Below are 21,105 nucleotides of genomic sequence, written 5' to 3'. Positions count from 1 at the left end.
TTCTATAGTCGGACAAAAAGTCCAAGCGCATTTTTAGTGTTGGACAAAAAGTCCGAAAATACAAAATATTTTATATAATATAATATTTATTTAAAAATTTTAAAATGTTTGTAGACATTTTATATTATTATATTTTTTTTTGATTTTCTTTTTTCATCTATAATTATATAATTTATTATCAATTTTAATTTTAGTTAATTTAATAGGTACGTATATTAGATACATGTATTTAAAAATATTAAAATAGGTACAATCACACGATATCTTAGGAACAACAATATCAACATTTATTTGTAATTAAATATATTTCAACAAACAATGAATTTTATTTTATTTATAAATAAGTCAATTAAACTAAAACTAAAAAAAAAAAAATAGTATATACCCATAATAAAAAAATATAAATTTGTCATTACTCTAGATACCTAACTAATAACTATAGTGGATTTCCGTTATATTTTTGATAGTTATAAAAAAATATAATATTATAATATGTGTACAAACATTTTTAAATTTTTAAATATTTAAAATAAATATTAATTTTTGGACTTTTTGTCCGGCTATAAAAACTGAATCCGGACTTTTTGTCCCCGATTCGAGATTATTACCCCTTCAAATCACTTCTGATCAATAGTACATATCATGAGCAATATATGCTATATGCCTAAATAAAAGAGTCGAGTTGTCGTTGGAGAAATTATCGATCTAAGTGAGGAAAAAGAGGCGCCAAATTTGGATAACAAAAAAAAAATTCGACCTAATTAATCCATACTCACGAAAATGCTTCATTTTTCTACCAGTAATTAAAAAAAATAACATTTGTTTTTTTTTATAGAGTAGAACATTAAATTAATATAGCGTTATAGCTTACTCGGTAAATTATTTTTTTTTTTGTCAGCATATTTATCGTATTTCTTATTTATTTTGTGAAAATACACTTATAGTGGCCAATGGCAATGCCATACTGTGTTTTTGGGAAGTTACTAACAATTTATACGTACATATTACGTACACATTATTCCGCTGTCATAATTATTTATTGTATTATTGTTAGTATACAATGGTATTTGTTATTATTATAATTCCCGGCGTATTGCGCGGGCATTATGAAAAAAATACGTTTTTTTTAGCGGTGGTGGTCGCGGCAGCAGCAGCAGCTGTAGTCATTGGCGTCGCCGCGGCTGTGTCAACAGTGCGGCCATCTCGCGCCGGAGAGTTGTCAGCCTGTGCGCGTCGCGTACAACAAACTCCTTCGGTAGCGGTGGCGTGCGGGCGTTCGGTGCACGTACAACTGACACGGTGTAATGCACTAATGTGCGCGCGCACACTACCGCGGCAGTGCCAACCGCCGGAAATTTCTTCTCCATGAGCCCGGAGTCCCAAGCGCGACAGTCCCATCCGGCTCAAATGCGGCGGCCCCGTCCACAGATATATAATACATTGTATTATACATATATAGCCCCGTCCAAGCAAGGGCCGCGGCGTGATATTCAGCAGGCATTGCCGTCCCACCCGCCCTTAGCGACACCGATACCATGACGGAAACCGCGGCGAGGCGGTTTAGCATTTCGTTTTACGTTCCATGACGGCGGACTCCGCCGGCGTCACCGCTGCTATCTGGGCGGTGCATCTACACCGTACACCGACACCGCGGCGGGTACGCGTACCGTTCCGTGCACCACGAAAATATTAAATAATATGGTCGGACAGCCGTGTTTTGTATATTTACGTTTTCGCTGATCCGAGATTATTCACTGTTTTTGTTGTTTTTGTTTTTTTTTTTTTCTTCCCGATTTGTCGCGTTCCAGCCAGTCCACCAGCCATCCAACCAGCCACCATTCGGCCCGCGTTTTACCCGTTCGATCGACGCCGCGCCGAAACGGCCTCCCGATAGCGCAACGTCCGCCACAGCCTTAGCCGCCGCCGCCGCTGCCGGAGCCCCGTACACCGTATTCCGCCAACTTAAGCGCCCCAGGAGCCGTGCGCTAATCTCCAGCAGCGCCATGGTCCTGATCAAGGAGTATCGAATTTGTATGCCGTTGACCGTCGACGAGGTAAGCAGAGTACTCCACCGGTAGCGCGAGTTATTTATTTGATTATTTTGGCGGCACGTCCAGCGTTGGTCGCAACGGTCACAGAGGGCCCACCGCGAGATATCGTCTCGCCGGGCCAGGCGCGAATTCCTCGTCGTAGGGGGCCTCCCGCCGAAACTGCGGGCCCTTTTGTTGTTTACTCTTTTCAACAACACTGACAAATTACCTATTGCACCCTTTTCGTCGTCTCTCTGTGTCCGTTATAGTGTTTTTACCAGCGAATTTTTTTTCCCGCGAATGTTGCCAATTAATGTCCGGTGCCCCCTCTTTAAATACTGCCCCTTATTCCCCTCTTCCACCCGGTTGCACTATGATTTCGGCGGGTGTTGTTGATCGGCTGCCAACGTGCACCGGTGATCTCTTACAAGACAAGTCTTGGTATCCCGCTTTAATGTGTCTCTCTTAGTTCTGTTTTCATTAAAGCGGCTTTTGTATTTGATCATTAGCTCTTGTGTTTGTTATTTGTATCCACTTCAATTACCTGCTTATTTGATTCATATAGTTCCAAAACGATTAAACCCTCCCCAATGAGTAACTGTAAGGACCATAGACACCTATTTTTAAGTCTACTCTTGCTAAATTTGTATTATTGGTTGTTTCATTTTTAATAAATATTTTTGATGAAACACATTTGGATAATACCTACAGACTTAAAGATTTGTTTAAATTGTTTATGATAATGTGATTTAATTTTGGAAAGAGAGATATTAGAGAAATATACTAAAATAGTTGGTGCACTGTTTTAGTTTCTGTGATGTTCTCTAAAATATAGTTGTACAAACAAATATTATATGGTCAATAATATTTTTAGCAGTCATAAAAATTAAAACAATGAAAATAGATAGGTATATAATTAGTTATTAGAAGATCATTATAACATGAAGTTATTTGGTATAGAATACATAAAATGGTATAAATGATCAAAACAAATTCTTGGAGGGTATTTATTAAATACAAATACTATGTATTGAATAAAATAATGAAATAGAAGTAATCACGAGAATACACATAAAGAGGAATAGATAATGTAGTAATTATTTTAAGTTATTACAATTTAAAAATAATTAATATAGGTAGGTACTTATAATTAATAGTTCCTTAATCTATTTAAAATTTTTAAGATTTTATGGAATTTTTAGATAGGTATTTTTATTAATATTGTAAACATTTTTAGTAGGGACTTATAAAGCATATTAAATTTATTTAACAAATTAATTTTAATACCCTTTAAATAAATTTATTTTTGACTCAAATTGATTTGTAAATCAATATTGCTTAGGTTGGTACTCAAGAAAGAAATGTTCACTACAAAATGCTAAATGTAATTGTTGATACATTAACTATTTAATTTGTTCAAGATGTATTATTATACTCCTTAACTTACCAATTTCTTATTAAAATACCAACAATATAGGTAATAGTTTCATCATTTTAGAAAACTATTGATTTATCTGATAAATTGAATTCCTAATACTATAAGTACTATGATTTGGATATTTTTGTGTATCCATACATACAAGATAATATTATGATAACTGGATTTAACTTATGAAGCAGCTTTCCTTATAAAGTCATTCATCACTTATATTGTAAATAAATTGAGTTTATCTAAATGGACATAAATGCATTGTGGTTATTTTTAGTATTTATCTTAATTGTTCATTAGCTATTTTGCTGACACGTTAACCCAGTTTAATATCAATTGTTTTGGTATTAAAATAACTTTCAATTTTATTATTTAAAAAATAACTAGTCTTAAATTAGACATTTTATAATAAATGAAATATTTTCAAATTAAATTAATTTATGTATCAGATATCTTATAATGTTTATATGTTAACATTCAAAATTTATATTTAAGGTTGAATAATTAATACTAAAAATGTGTGATAATATATACAGACATTCAGTAGGTATATTTTAATCTAGTTATTAATGAAAATTATAAGAACCTAGTAGTTTTATAAAATTAAGCAGGTATTTAAACGTCTATTTGAAAACTTAATTCAATATTTTCTTAAATATTTTTTTTATAATAAAAGTGTATAAACAATAAATTAAAAACATAAATATATGTTATAAATTATAAACACTAATAGTTGTTAAAAATAAAAACAAAAAAATTCTTCTTTTAAATTAGATTTTTAGTGCATTTTGATAGGTTATCATTTATAATTTCATATTTTTTTGTCAATCAATATTTTAAATCATTTTTAACAATATTATTTTTCTAAAATTCAATTATAACATGCATAATTCACACCAGTAACAGATAGTTCTAACTTAAATAGCAATTATTCATTTTAAAATTGTATAGGTTTATGTTTATAAAGGGGTTTAATTATCTTACATTAAAAGTATATTAATATACTCCTGTCCCTTATTCTGATTATGTATATTTTTATTAAATTTTTGTCCTTATTTACTTATATTTAATTTTAAGGTAAATAGTTTATATTAAATTGACAGCATGTTTCAAATAACTACACATAAATAATCATTAAATTACAAATGTTTTTATTTTGTATTATAGATTTCATTATTGTTAAATATACTTAGGTAGATATTTAATATTGTAATATAAGTAATTTTATATTCTTATTAACATATTTTCTTTTGTGTCTACAGTTATGTACACATTTTAGTTAAGGACAAGTTAACTCAATGGAAAAATATTCCATGGTACTACTTAATCATATTATTATATTAAAATGTTTTATTATGTGTACAAATTTTTCATTTATGTTGTTATTATCAATGATGTTAACATTTTTATTTTGTTCTTTGTTTATGTGGTACCCTTATTTTAAATGTTGATTGAATGGAAACTTTGGGTTTAATTTTTTTATTTTCCTAAGACAAATTAAAAAGTGGCTTTCATGATTTTTCAACTATTTATTGCATTATTTCTACAATTGAAGGTAAGTATGTAAAAACAAACTTTGATTTAGATTACTTGAGCTTTTTATATAATATATTACACTTATATTCACTATTTAGAAAATAAATCTAGTCTCCCCAAAGTTTCCAGTTCAGTTTGATTTATTAACTAGTAAAAATATGAATATGATATATTTTTAATACTATTTTTAGCTAGTTTTTAATATTTTTGGTATTTTTTTTTTATTGCAGAATATAAAAAGAACATAATGTTGTTGAACACTGAACGTACAGATAAAATGGAGGTAAAGCTAGAAGTTGTGCCTTCAACTCCAGTATTAAAATGGAAGAAAATTCTTGATCCCATTGGACCTCAACCGAGGCCTCGACATGGGCACAGAGCAGTTGCTATTAAAGATCTTTTAATTGTTTTTGGTGGCGGAAATGAGGGAATAGTAGACGAATTACATGTTTACAATGCAGCCAATAACCAATGGTTTATACCTCAGACTTCTGGTGATATACCACCTGGGTGTGCTGCATATGGTTTAGTTGTTGATAATACTAGATTACTAATTTTTGGAGGTATGGTTGAGTATGGAAAATATTCAAATGAACTTTATGAACTTCAAGCAAGTCGATGGCATTGGAGTAAACTTCAACCTAGACCTCCTCTTTATCATATGTCACCTTGTCCACGACTTGGTCATAGTTTCACATTGATAGGTAATAAAGTTTACCTATTTGGAGGATTAGCTAATGATAGCAATGACCCAAAAAATAATATACCACGTTATTTAAATGATCTATATACATTAGATATATCTTCACCTGACGCCTTAGCCTGGGATATACCAGAAACCGTAGGTGATTTTCCACCTCCTCGAGAATCCCACACAGCAGTAGCTTATACTGACTCAAGAGGAAAATGTAAACTTATCATTTATGGTGGTATGAGCGGGTGTCGACTAGGAGATCTTTGGACATTAGATATAGATACTATGTCATGGAATAGACCTATTGTTTTGGGTCCTAAGCCTTTACCAAGGTCTTTGCATACAGCTGTGACAATAAAAAATAGAATGTTTGTTTTTGGTGGTTGGGTTCCATTTGTTGAAGAAGTCAAGTTACCTATACATGAAAAAGAATGGAAATGTACAAATCAATTAGCTTGTTTAAATTTAGAAACAATGACGTGGGAAGAATTGAATATGGATATGAATGAAGATAATATGCCTAGAGCTAGAGCGGGTCATTGTGCTGCAAATATACAAACAAGAATGTATGTATGGTCTGGTCGAGATGGATATAGAAAAGCATGGAATAATCAGGTTTGTTGTAAAGATTTGTGGTATTTGGAAGTGGACAAACCACAGAAGTGTGCCAAAAATCAGTTGGTTCGTGCATCTACTAATGCTCTAGAAATTGTATGGAATAGTGTACCAACTGCGGACGCTTATATTTTACAAATTCAAAAATATGATCAGCCAGCTGACACTGCAGCCCCAACTCCACCAACAATGATTGATTATTCATTGCTACCATTCTTGACACCGGAATTGGCTAAGAAAAATACTGACAATGATGATTGTCAAATTTTACCTACTACCAGTACTAAAGCTGGTAGTCCTGCCAAACCAAATCAAATTATACAAATAATTCCCCAAGGTTCCACTGTTAATTCCTCTTCTTTAGTTAAAGATCAACAGTTCACTCCTGTTATTGCTCAAGCATCTGGAAACATGAAAATTAAAACTGTTCAAAGCACTAATGTTACACCATCGTTACCACAAAATTTTAAGGCTGTAAGTCCTGTAACACCAAAGACACCTGCATTTGTCAGTTCTCCTTCAATGGATATGTTATCAGATGCTGCTATGCATACTCTTGCCGCTGCTGCATCAGCTACTCAAAAGATCAAAACCACTGTAGTAGTTTCTAAGCAATCAGAACTTCCAAAACCTGTGATTAAGACTTCAAGTGCACCATTTAAAATTGTTCAAACACAAAGGTCAATAAAAAATGTTATGTCACCTGTAAACACTACAGTGCCACAACAACAAGCAGTTCGTATAACCGGACCTGCTTTACAGACTTCAGTTGCTGGTACAGTTCTTAAAACTGGATCTAATGTTTTTGGAAAGCAAGTGATTTTTCAAAAGCCTGGTGGTTCACAATCAAATTTTGTTACCTTAGTCAAGACCAGTCAAGGTAATCTCATACAAGGTATTCCAGGAAAGATGATTGGAACAACTACACCAAATAAAAATATGCAACCATCTGTTCTAAAGTTTATCAATCCTCCAATAAATCAACAAAGTAGTCCTATCAAATCAAACCAAACTATGAAAACTGTACCATTAAAAACAGTTGGTGCAAGACTACCAGTTTCTGCTAATAAACCAACTATTGTTATTCAAAAAGGTAACTCAAATAGATCAGCATCACCACAAATCATCATTGTAACAACTGGTTCGAATCTCAGGGGCATACAGACTTTTTCAGCCTCCCAGGCTAATATGACTAATCGCACCAGTGTGAGTAATGCACCTGTTCAGATGGTAATGGTATCATCAGGTGGTAATACACCAACTGGAAGTAAACCTATTACAATTACCATGGCTGGAGCTGGTAATCGTAAAATGGTCACCCTAGGTAAATCAAATTTGACTGGTATGACAATAGGTGGTAAGCCTGTAACCCTTCAAATGGTTAGTGGTCAAAATAATATGGCTATCTTAACTTCAAATTCTGGTGGTAATGTTGTCCAGCTGAAGAACACAAATATTGTAAATTCACCTAGTACACCTAGATCTACTGCAATGAATTCAAAAGTACCGTCCTCTGTCAAAGTATCCACTGATTTACCGGCTAGTACAGAATCTGCTCTTACTCAATTAGCCGTGGAAGCAGGTATCATTGATTCATCTAACAAAAGTACTAACAACATGGAAGAATCAACTGATTATTGCAAAGACGATTTGGAAAATCTGATTCGGGAAGAAGGAATTGAGAGTCTAGATGTTGATATGAACAGTGTGGAGGACGCTTCCAGTGTTATTGACTGAATAATTATTTTTATTCTAATGGATTCAATAATTCATGGCTAATTTGTTTTATTTATAGTAAATTTTTTATTTTTCTGCGTAAGCCTGATTATTTCAATTAGTCTATCCCTAGCCTATCAATAATGTACACTATATTTTTCATAAATGTTTTTTCTAATCACAGAAAAATATGGGTAGTTGTAATTTTATTATGTAAATACAATTTTGTATAATATATAAGAAAATAGTATGGTAAAAATGTTAATCTTCATGAATTATTTTGGTTTATATGAAACAATTGATGTTTTTTTTTAACATTCAATAGCCCAATTTGTTATCTCTGGTAAATTAAAGATTTAATTATGGGTAAGTTTTTATTCTTTGTTTATATTTATAAGTATTTTGGCTCTGTTTATGAATGTTAACTTCATAATTTATGACCTAATACCTACTTTCAATGGGTTTAAAAATGTATGTATTTCGTTGACAAAAATAAATCACAACCCTCATAAGGTATACATTTTAATAACCGAAATTAAGGTATGGCCAAAATGTTAGTATTTACAAATATTAGTTCTTATTTCTCCCATATATTGGCCTATTTTTATTTGTAAGTATTTTGAAATATAATGAATTTATGTTAATTTAAATACACATAATAAGCGGTATTTACTTAATTAATAACAGAATTGAATAATTTTGAGTTAAGTTTATGTTTTTGCCATTATCCTTGTTTCCAATTCCAAATTTTATTTTTAATTATTTTGATATAAAATTGAAATCGGTGATTATCTGAAATTTTTATTAAATTGATATCGGTTCATAAATATTTTTACTATGTAAATCTTTTGTGATTTCTAATTACATATTACTTGATATGTACAGTGTATTGTTAAAATTAAATAATAAACAATATATTGTCTTAATAATAGTAGTTTTTTTTTTCTAAAAGTCGTTTTTTAACTAAATATTGATTAAATATTATTTATTTTGCCATGTCTTTGTAGGTAACAAATAATATATCTGTTAATAAATTTGATGCCACCTTTTATAATAGATTCATTATAATGTTTAGGCGCTTTTCGTATGCGTGTAACATTTCTTACTATTAAATATTGCATTAAGTCACTATTGGTTATTTGTCGAAAATTATTAGGACAACGATCGTCCAAGGTAAGAATCTTACCAAATCACTAGGGTCGGTCACTTTTAACTACCGGAAAACAATTCTTAACGCTTAATTTGGCTTTCAATATCTTGAAGCTAGAACTTCTTCTAAATGTGACTAAACTTAACAACATTGTAACCAACTCTTCCGGGTGGTTTAGTGTTTTTCGCTGACGTGTCTTATGATACTCCAACAAACCGTTGAAATTGTATTTCAAAGTTAAGTCGAGAACAACTTAATAAATTTGGATTTCAATAAAATTAGAATAGATTTGCGCAGGTTATTTTAAATTTACCGTTGTATGAACGTTACTTTATTATACTTCTAATAAGTTATCATTACATTATAATATTATAATGTCATTAATACCTACATAATGTTTCATAGTGTATATTTTGTATTTATTACATTTTTTATTTTGTTACGCTTAGTACAATAATATATGTATTTGTCTTGTGCAATTATTATTCATTTATAATTGTCATTAACGGAATTCTGAATAGAAATATGTTCTATTTACTACTTTATATACCTACAAGATCAAAACTTTTTAGGCGTTTTTTATCTTTTGATATTGTTAGGATTTATACTTATATGCACAAAATAATCATTATGTAGTGTGACTTGTGAGTAGTAAGATAATGAAGTTCATAACAACTAAGAATTAAATATAAAACTGCACGCATATTAGATATCTTAGTTTTTAACACTACTTACCTACTGCAGTGTACTACAATATTATCAAAGTATTGTAGGTCCGTGCTTGTTTAATGAGAAAAGGTTCTACTTACGTTTATAAAATGTATATATTTTGTTGTAAGCAGTATATATATATTTAGGTGCACTATTTGTGAAATCTAAAAAATCTGAATTTTAGAGGTAAGATAAAACACTCAGAGCTTGTGTATATTAATAATTATATTTTTTAAAACAAACTTTTTCCTCAATCGCAATTGTGTAATGTAGATGCCTGTATATTGAATTTTTTTATACATAATTATTTTTTTTTACTCTTCACGCTTAGTCATTAATTTTATTAAAATAAAATTCAACATGTAAAACCACAGAGGAACAATGTATTTATAAGTCAATTTTTAGCTACAAGATTTTGAATGTTTAAAATTATCTCGGGCATAGATTGTACAATCTATACAAAGTTCTGTCGTATTTAACTAATATTTTTATTATTACTATCATATTTTATTTTATAACACGTCCACATTAATTAGGAGAATAATATTTTAAGACTGAGAGGCGACATTTAGAAAAGAAATTGACTTATAACGTTTTTCCCCTGTAGTGCGTTTTAGATATTTTATATGTAACTATGTAAGAACATAATTCATATTTTCTAATCAATGTTAGTATGTTACCCGTTAAAATTAAAGTAAATACCGTGAATTTGTTGTACTTGTAGTTATAGTTTTTCATTATTTAAGAAATTATTTAGGAACTATCTTTACGATATATATATATATATTTTTTGAAACGATTAAAAACACGAATAAATTATTTTTAAATATTATGCAGTTTACTTTTTTTGGTGTTATTTCCATATTAAATGAATTTAAAAAAAACATAAATATTTGAGAATATATAATAAGAATATAGTCATATTAAACAATTAACAAATTACTAATTAGTATCTAATGACATTTTCTAAAGTTGTATAAAATGGCAGCTTAAATGTGTAATTTATAAGTCAAATTGTGTGTAGGCAATTAGATATACATATACCTATTGTCATAAATTGTTACTTGAGTACAAATTAATAATATTTTTTATTGCATAGTTATCTACCGAGTTAAAAATGTACATTCATAATTAATTGTATAAATGATTCAATACATAATAATACAATAACAATTAGGTATAATATTGTATGACTTTTGTGTAGTACGCCTGTCTATATATGGCATTGCATTACTGTTATGAATAAATGCCGATTTTTATGGACAAGAATAATAATATGATAAAATTGTAGCTTACATATTTATTGAAATAATGAATGTAAGTTAGTAGGTGTTCACATTATCTTACAATTACGTCGTTAAGCAACAGTATGCATACCTAATAGATACTTTTATTTTTGTGTCACTATATGCGTTAAAAATGATTGTAGAAACAAATAATTATACATTTTGAAGTCATTAGTTAAAAAAATGAAATATCAGCTCAATTAAAAAAAAGAGTCAAAACAGTAGACTAAATAATAATGATAAAAAAAAATTGTCGTTAATTTTAAATCTAGTTGTTTACAATAGATACGTTAAACATTCATGTGTTATGTACAAATGTATATAAAGTATATATAATATATATTATAATTTTCGTGTATAAATAATTATTATTGCCAAACAAATATACAATTATAATGGTCCATTTTTTTTTTGGAAAAAAGAAAACATCTATCTTCTAATGGATTTCTACAATTATTCTACAACTATACGAATGTATGTATAGCTTCTTTGGTATTAAATAAAATAAAACAGTAGTATAGACTAATAGAGCAGTGTAGCCGAGAGGAGTACTGGAGTTTCATATGGATATGGGCCACGAGTCACAATGCAATTCTATTGAAATGTCTAACGCAAATTATTGATCACATTAGTTAAAGCGTTATTGTCAATATTGTCATTAATCATTGTAATGTACGATATTGATATTTATCATTTTGTTATTATTTTAGATAAGATTTAGGTTATAGTTCAGTATGCTTATAAATTATATATATATATATTATTATAATTATATATATTATATGCTGTTTCTATAAATTCGTTGATTTTTTTTAATCGGAATATTATATAACATACATTATAATAATAGCGACCATCTTTAGTACTGATATAGGAATTATTGTTGACATAGTCGCGGTTAGAGAATTGTTTATACCAACTATTATTATGTATGATGATATGGTTAAAAATTATTTAAATTCTACAGTACATTTTTTTAATTAATAACTTGGAAATGTTCAAATGTATGTACATACAAATATATCTTCCAAATACTTCTCAATAATAAAAATATATTTAGGACAAATTCGCGCGCCATTCTTAGTTTTATACATGTACACATAATTGTATTTTCATTTAATAAATGACGTTTCCATACGTCTTGCGGCGAATGAAGGGTACCCGTACCACATGAATTAAATTTAATAGCATTTAATATGTTATGATTTTTTTTTATAACAGTTTTTTGTAAAATACTAGCATATCTGTAAATTTATTATTCGGGAAGATGCATAGACAAGGATTTTAAATTTAGCATTTTTTCTTTTCATTAACTTAAACTGAAATTAAATTATACTTGTTCAATTGTAATTATATTAGTACAATAAATTGTTAAATTTCTTAAGTAAATGAATTAATTTATGTATTTTAACAACTAATGTTACAATATATTTTTTTTTTTTTTGTTTAAGTAAAGTTAAATATTTAAAATATTTTGAAATAATTAACAAAACATGGATTATCTACCTGAATAATGTACATATATTTTAAATTTATTATTAAATTTATTTTATTATATTATATATAGGTAGAACCAAAAAGATACCTATTTCAAAATGTATTAATATTTTTTTCTACATTTTAGATGACGTGAAAAATTTTCAATCTGCAGTTTTCTTTAAAACATAATCTAAGATACTAATAAAAAATAATATTTGCAGCTGAGGTTATTAATACTAAACACATTTAAACGTCGTTGTGTCGAATAAAATACCTACTTTAGTAGTGACAGCAGCAGCAGCAGAAGTTGCTTTCTAGCTTTCATAATATAATAAGAGACTATAATAGGCAATATAGGCATATACGTAGTTATAATAGCAATCAAGTTTGATTTGCAGTATTCGTGTGCTAGTTCTATACCTATCTATATCATCTCTATGGTATAAATATAAAATTATTTACTAAAATGAAGCAGGTATGAAAATTTGGAGTTTATATAATACCTATGTAATATGATGATTGATATGTAATGGGTCACGATGTTGGTAACGTTTTTGAAGAAAATATTGGTAATAAATTACAAAAATTAAAATTTAGACGACTTATATGATAATACTAGTAGTTCTGCTTATAAAGATATAATGAAAATTTAACTTACAATCATTGTTATAGGTAAATATAGGTTTCTATAATCTATATTTCAAACAGAATATGTACTTTATAATTTTATATTGTTCCCATTTATTTTTGAAATCCGTTACTAACGTAAGCTATGCTATTAAATTGATTGTTTTATACGGGATTTTAATATTATGTACTTATATATACCTACATTATTCATTATTTATTTAAATTTATTTTGAAATATTTACTGTTTTGTTGACAACCATTGATAAATACGTATAATTTGGTTTTTTAATAAGTACATTTTTCGGTGCAATATACTTTTGTAATTAATAGCAAGTCAAACAAAAAGACTTAATTTTCAACTTAAAAATATAACATAAAATAATTATTTTAATATTTATCAGCATTGTACATTTAGTAAGTTAATGAACAACTTTAAATTTTAGCAAAATGTAAAAAAATTAGCACTTCGTGTTAAAATATTATATAATTAAATTGAATTATTCTAGAATAATTCATTATCAAGAATTATATTTTTGATTATTTCGTGATCTTGTAGAAAAAATTTTCTACGCAATATCGTATTGTTATAGTATTATGGAATAATACCATTTACACATTTCTTAACTTACATTGTTAACGAAAATGAAAAAGCCATTACTCTTATTACAGCCAATACAGAAATAAAGACGTTTCTTTTCGTTTCCCGGAAAGTAGGTATGTAGTGTTTTAGACTTTCCTTTTACACGCACATCAAATAAATAATTAAACAAAACCAAAGTTAATAATTAATTAAATTTTTAAAATAAAAAATACGTTAAAATTTATATGTTTATAAAAATTAAAACTCAACTAAGAAAATATATACCCTATATGAATTGTATTAATCTTTAGAAGTTATAATTTATAACTAGGGAATATTAATTTAGGTGGGACTTACACACTATGGTATCTACTTGTATCTATGGTTTTATAGGTCATAATATTATATATTAAATACTATAATTATTATAGTAAACACAATAAATCTTATACCTTTTTGTAATCTAAAAAATTAGAAGCGAATTTTTGAAATAGTGTTTGTCTCAAAACGTGTAAAATTATTGAAAATTGTTAGTATATTTTTGTAATTGTATGTATATTTTTATGTTGAGAGGTAATATTTTATTTTTTTAGATTTTGAATAGATATTAAATGTATTGATTTTATAATGACGAGTTTTTTTTTGTATGTATATTGCATACTGTATAGTGCACTTCAATTTTCCACTTTGATAATAGTTTCTGATAGAAAATTGTATTAAGTTAAAACTTTATACTAAGATTAAAATTCAAAATTCTTAGGACTTTTGACTTTTCAAAATCAAAAGCAAAAAAGGAAAGCAAAAAAAGAAAAAATGAATTTTTACGTAAAATCAAAAATAAATATCAATTCGACAAAATTGATTTTATATGGTTGTTATTACTTAAAAACGAATAACCAAGTAGATACTTGAAATTTGTGTTGATATTTCTTACACAGTTTAATTTTCAAAATATTTTGATTTTTTTTAAAGTTTTTGTTGTTTTTGTCGATTTTGTCGTTTTGAAAATTTTGTTTTAGTTTCGATGATTTTTTTCTCGGTAGAAATTTTTGAAAATGTAATGCATAGTTTCTAATAAGTTAATCATTTACCATACAAAAAAACTATCAAAAATACATAGTCACAATATTTTTAAATTTAGAATTTTAGTGAACCTTATTTATTTTTGAACATTTTCAAATTATTTTGACTTTTTTGAGTTATATTTATTATTCGTATATGTCATTTATTTTTATACCCATTTTAAGATAAATTTGGATGAAATTGTATATTTAAACTAAATACAACGGTAGGTACTCATTATTTTGTTATAATTCAAAAAATATTATTCTGAGGAACAATTGTACGTATATTTTACATACAATAACATTTTCAAACGTAATATTTTCGGTAAAAATTAATTTGTTATGGAGTAGGTATTACTAATAGTAAAATAAATAGCTACAAAAACATAACATAAAATATTTTTAGTGATATAGGCTGTTTCTGATCAGGATCCTTTTTCCGTATACATGCAATTATTATTGAATAAATAAAAAAAAAAAGATAAAGAAAAATAACATAGATCTATGGCCTGCTATTACTATCTGAAATGGGTCGATAAGGCATTGTGGAAATTATCGGTATATGTTTTCATTCAGGTCGATAATCCAATCACCACACCTTCGTCGTTTGAAAACAAGATACAAATACAATAGAACTCAACGAAGCGGTGATTATGATAAGGTTTAAGTACCTATAGTATAATATATAAGATACGGCATATTGGTTTAATATACTGTTTTTTTACGTCTATATCTATTCACCGAGTTTGTAAACAAAATGTTTAACGATCTGATATTTCCGGGTAGATCGATAAAATCCTGACCAGTGACCATTACTATATTTACACTATTGCAAGTTTGCAGAAGTAGTTTTGATTTTTATGATATGACGAGTTGAAAGGGTATACGTTTATTGAACAAAAAAGAGACTACAATCGATCCTGTAGAACCGCGAACTAGTACAAAGGATAAAAACTAATCACGCTCATGAACCCGATGTTTCCTGTAGAAATTGATCGTTAGTCGCCACTTTCATAAATTGTAATAAGTGTCAAATACCTATAAATAATGTTATCCATGCCCGGTTTGCTGTACATTTATAATCATTATTTAAAAATTAAAATAAAACGATAGTATATTAGAAATATGCAAGATAATTTTAAATTAATGATTCAAATCAAACTTTTGTTCTAGTATCACGTTGGCCAACTTTATATGATTGCGAGGCACAGCTACGAACAGACGGAAAACGGAGAAGGCGTAGAGACCATAATCAATGCTCCCTGCGAAGACCCCGTTCACGGAAAAGGGCAATTTACCGAAAAAAGGATACATTTGTCAAAGTAATCTTATTTTCATCCATTACTTTACACACACATTTTATATATTACCGGGGCTCTGTTGGTTAGACAAATATCGTACAACGTTGATTTGATAACAGTACTAGCTATATCTTCGGTATTATAGTACATATCTTATAAATAATAATAATAATAATAATAATAATTAATACGGATTATAACATTGGAAAACACTTTTTCAGAGTTATTTATTATATCTAACAGTATTACAGTGTTATACAAGTTTGTATCATTTGTTTAATGTATTTAGTTTATAATTTCTTACAACATCAATCAATACTCAATAGATTATAGGTACCTAATTTTAAGTTAATTTACAATTAAAATAATTAATACTATAATATTGAAGTTTTTAGAAATGCTTAATAATAATTTAAAATATATTTTTAATTTGATCACGTGTGTATTGATTAGGTAATATTATTATTTTTAAAAATTTAAATTTTTAAATTTTATTTTCAGCCGTTTGCCATATTGGGTTCAAGCAATTATTCCGAAACTGTTTTACATCATTGAAAAATCGTGGAACTATTATCCTTTCACAATCACAGGTAATATTGCTTAGTTGCTTATTATGTATATAAATTATATATGTACAAATAAATAAATTCGTACTTATACTATAGTAAATACACTATACAGTTTGTTAAATATTGTATATGTCGATTAATTCAGTAGGTGTACGGTGTAAAGTGATTTTGATGTTATTACTCGTAACATTTTTAACATTGTTTTTAATTAAAGCAGAGACTTGAATCATCTGCATATAGTACGGAGCAGAGCAAGTTAAATGAAGTCATTAATGACTTGATAATTTTCTAATAAATATTAATAGCTTTGAATTGTAATTTAGTGTCGTGAAATATTAAATAATTACTGTTAGTTGATGTATATTATGATATATTATAAACTCGTCTTAAATATGACTCGAATAAAAATAAATTATTAGTTAGTGGTGTACATTAAGGTATTACACAAGTATATATATATATGTTGATAATCAACAATTCTATAAGGTTATTTTAAATAAATAGATTTTGTTATTTCGATGTATGTATTTGCTATCAAACTTATGATATATATATGCACACTAAACACTATTATAGATACATTGTAAATTATAATTTGTAAAAAGATTGAAAATCTTAAGCATGTGGCGAAATTACTATACACTGAGACATAGAGTAATAGGTATACATAGGTAACGACTACATGTACATTAATTTGCTGTATTATAAATTAGACTGAGTAAAATACGACGAAATATTTAATACACATATACATTTGCAGTGTAATGCGTTACAATGTATTGTATAACTATATAAGGTACACGGCATATTATAACGTATGCATGTACACGACACATAACGTATATGCGTGTACGTGTACACGTAGGTTTCAAAAGTAATAGCAATACGGTATTTTAGTTACTTAATAGTCGACACTAAGTTCAATATTTTTAACCGAGTATAATAATAATATAATATATATAATATGTTTTTTTTGATTGGTTTCATGTCTGTGCGCCGAAATCGGAAATCCAGAATATACAGTAAGTATTTTTGACGAATTTAATATTATAATATTAGCCATATGTATATGATCAAAAATCATTATTTTCGAATCGTTAATTATATTATTTATTTTATTTTTTGTTTTTTTTTTCACCAGTGCTCGTTTATTCCGAAGTTGAGCGTTACTATCCATACAAAATTCGAAGATAACTCTGGAACGACAGAAAACGTAATCATTCGTCATAATTTAATATTATATATTTTATTCTTGCAAACATAAACGCATTGCATGTATTACATTTGAACATTTTTTGTTGTCTGAAATTTATAGTGTCTCGGATTGACCGGTGAAAAGCTTGTGGAAAGGATTGTGGATTTCGTGGACGTCGCGTACGACGAAGTTAGCCCAAAACACTACAAAGAGGAAGAGGTACGTAAGATGATAAATGTTGTATATTTTATATACATCATATGATAGTGAAATTGTAGAAAACATATGGGTACACCGAACACATGATGAGATAATTGTATGTGTGTTTATAGGATCTGAAGTTTTTCCAATCGAAAAAGACCATGAGAGGTCCCTTGCCGGAAAATTGGAAAAATACAACTTCGCCGATAATGTGCTCGTACAAAGTGGTCGAGGCGTCGTTCGAGGTGTGGGGCATTCAGTCCAAGGCTGAAGAATATATTCAAAAAGTAAATTTAATCTATGATAATATTATTATTATAAAATATTTTGTAATCGATAGTATAATCTCCATTAGTAACTAATTATACAGAAAATAAAATATATTTTTATTTCTATTTCAATGAGACATTAAGACTTGAAATATATGTAAATAATTTATAATTATTGTCAAGAAGAAATTATACCTTAATTTGTTGTCTCCATCTTTTAAGTGCGTAACATAGCAAATTTACGTTTAGCAGGTCACGTTTAGATTTTTTAGTTTAAAAAGAGTGAATTAATCTATTATGCAACTTATCGTTAAGAACATAATTTGTGTTCGCTTGTTTATTTTTACAATAGTTAATTTTTTAGTTATAAACATTTTTAAATTGCGCTATATTATATACGCAAAACCCTAAAAAATTGACTAAAAATATCAAAAACTGCCTAAAATTTCGATTAAAATATTTTCAAACTAATAAAATTTTAAAACACTCAAACATATTTAAATATAAATTAAATATTATGATTCATTGTATATTAGGAAATTAGTTGATTCGCTAGGTTTGCAAGAACTTATACAGGGGAAACTGCACAGGCATGAACATATAATATTGTTATGGATATGAATAATAAAGAGAGACTTATTGTAGAGTTTTAGTACTCATAACTTTCAAAATATTTAAATTTTTGTTTAAAACAAAAATAATTTTTTTTTTAAAAGAATACCTGTTTATTTTACAATCTGTACGTATAGGTTCAATGCAATAAGTAACAGTTATGTTTTTTTGTACTTGATCGAAGCGAGTGACAATTCAAATTTTAACAATTTTTGTTTGTTAATTACAATTGAAATAAATTAATAAAATTGTTTAGAATCAACAATTTAAATTAAAAATTTAAATCAACGAATTTATGTATTTTCGCAGACAATTCGTGAGATTTTGTTGCTTGGCCACCGTCAAGCCTTCGCGTGGATCGATGATTGGATATCGATGACGATCGCAGACGTTCGTACTTACGAGTGCGAAATGCAACGTAAGACCAACACTAAAGTAAACGCTTGTGTATCAGACGCCGAGGTCGGTGAAAATTCAACGGAGTTGGAGGGCGAAGGTAGTGGCGGGGGACTTAAGTCTCCCAAATCTTTTTCACCATTGACCAATCTGTTCTCTCCGTCGTCGTCGTCGTCGTCGTCAGGTCAAAACAATACCTCGTGGTTTTCTTGGTGATACATTTGAAATCGAATCGTTTTTTCTGATTACGTAACAATATTTACTACAACACTTAAAAAAAATAAGTTTTTCTCCTCCTATTATATTATTATCATACAACTTTCATTTTCGGACGAGCTTTAACAATACGTATCTTATTTCAAATATTAAAATATAATGTTATAATTAAAATTTATCTATTTCTAAACTGCATGTATTCCAAATTTTCGCTAATCGTATATAATGTATTTATATACATACAATTTATTCTTTTATAAACATTACACTGTTTACAATATCTATAACCTATACATATTTCGCCTAAGTCATTTTTTAAAATTTTTTTTTTTGTGTCCTTGATAGTTTTTTTTTTAAATTTCGTTAGTATATTACACGTTGTATTTATTACATGCAATGTTCAATAATAATATTTTTTGAACAAATTTAATTTTCGCTAGAAATGATTGACTACTTATAATATTGAAGGGCATAAATTCTACGTATTGAACGTATATATTTATTTTCATTGTACCCACCTTAATAATATATTATATAGACTTAATACGCACCAACAGTATTAATACGATTCGGAACGGGTTTTCTCGTTGTATATATACTTATATACCGTCGCCGCCTTGTATTGTTCGGTAGAGCATAATGTAGTTACGATCAAAATGATAATATGCTTTACAATTGTCTTCAAACGAGAATCGAATTTCGTTCGCTAACTATTCGATTTCAATTATTGCTATACGAGCGAGTGTTATAAGTTAATTTTCAGTGCCTTCGATCGCATGTTTTCACCTGTATGTGAGATGAAAAAAAAATTGTCACTTTTAACTACCTAAGGGGTATATTAAAATAATTGTATTATTCTTATTATATAATTGATATGATATTTAATACCTAAATAATGCTTGTATTGTTACATTTTGATACCCCGCAATAATATTCAACATAAAAGTTATTATTTAGTTATTGTACGCGTATCGAACATGGTTTATTTTGTATTTACAATGGCATCACTATTAGAATAACTACCTACTGTTATACCTATCTGTATTGTATACATTAATATTATGCACGTTGCCGGCGCCAAACATTAGTGGATGTAAAATGTTTTGCCCGCAATTCCACAGATTTGTTAACTATATACTTGTATTATGTCATATGAACACTTCAGTATTGTCAAAATTTGTAGTCTTAATTTTTTTTTGTTTTTTTTTTTTTATTATCTAACACGATATATTGTGTTGTTTTGCATGTTTTAACTAAATACAATGCTCTGAGACTTATTCTCAAAACAACGTCGGTGGCATTTTTTTACTTGTTCATTCTCATTATATTTTGTTTTTAACTTATATAAATTATGTTGATTTTTTTAATGCCAATGCAACACTTACACTGTTCGCAGTTGGCCAAAGTTGTTAATATTATACTCGTA

The 21,105-nt window shown here is 28.1% G+C and overlaps 1 protein-coding gene across 2 annotated transcripts; it reads left to right on the top strand.

Annotated features, from left to right (window-relative positions):
- The first annotated feature begins 1,539 nt into the window (after positions 1 to 1,539).
- On the top strand, positions 1,540 to 20,968 carry LOC132918158 (cytoplasmic phosphatidylinositol transfer protein 1). Of its 2 annotated transcripts, XM_060979274.1 has the most exons (8): positions 1,540 to 2,054; positions 16,094 to 16,242; positions 16,723 to 16,811; positions 17,805 to 17,812; positions 17,932 to 18,003; positions 18,106 to 18,204; positions 18,318 to 18,473; positions 19,377 to 20,968. In XM_060979274.1, exons 1-8 carry the CDS (start codon positions 2,004 to 2,006, stop codon positions 19,677 to 19,679), a joined length of 927 nt encoding a protein of 308 aa, XP_060835257.1. In that variant the 5' UTR covers positions 1,540 to 2,003; the 3' UTR covers positions 19,680 to 20,968. The 2 variants fall into 2 exon arrangements, with proteins under 2 accessions (XP_060835257.1, XP_060835256.1); XM_060979273.1 differs by lacking the exons at positions 16,094 to 16,242; positions 16,723 to 16,811; positions 17,805 to 17,812; ... (2 more) ...; positions 18,318 to 18,473; positions 19,377 to 20,968 and adding an exon at positions 5,226 to 10,713 and having other exon boundaries at positions 1,619 to 2,054.
- Positions 20,969 to 21,105: the final 137 nt, after the last annotated feature.

Source organism: Rhopalosiphum padi, chromosome 1 (genome assembly GCF_020882245.1).
Source record: "Rhopalosiphum padi isolate XX-2018 chromosome 1, ASM2088224v1, whole genome shotgun sequence".
NCBI classification, from domain to species: domain Eukaryota; kingdom Metazoa; phylum Arthropoda; class Insecta; order Hemiptera; family Aphididae; genus Rhopalosiphum; species Rhopalosiphum padi.
This window is presented reverse-complemented; position numbering and strand designations above follow the sequence as displayed.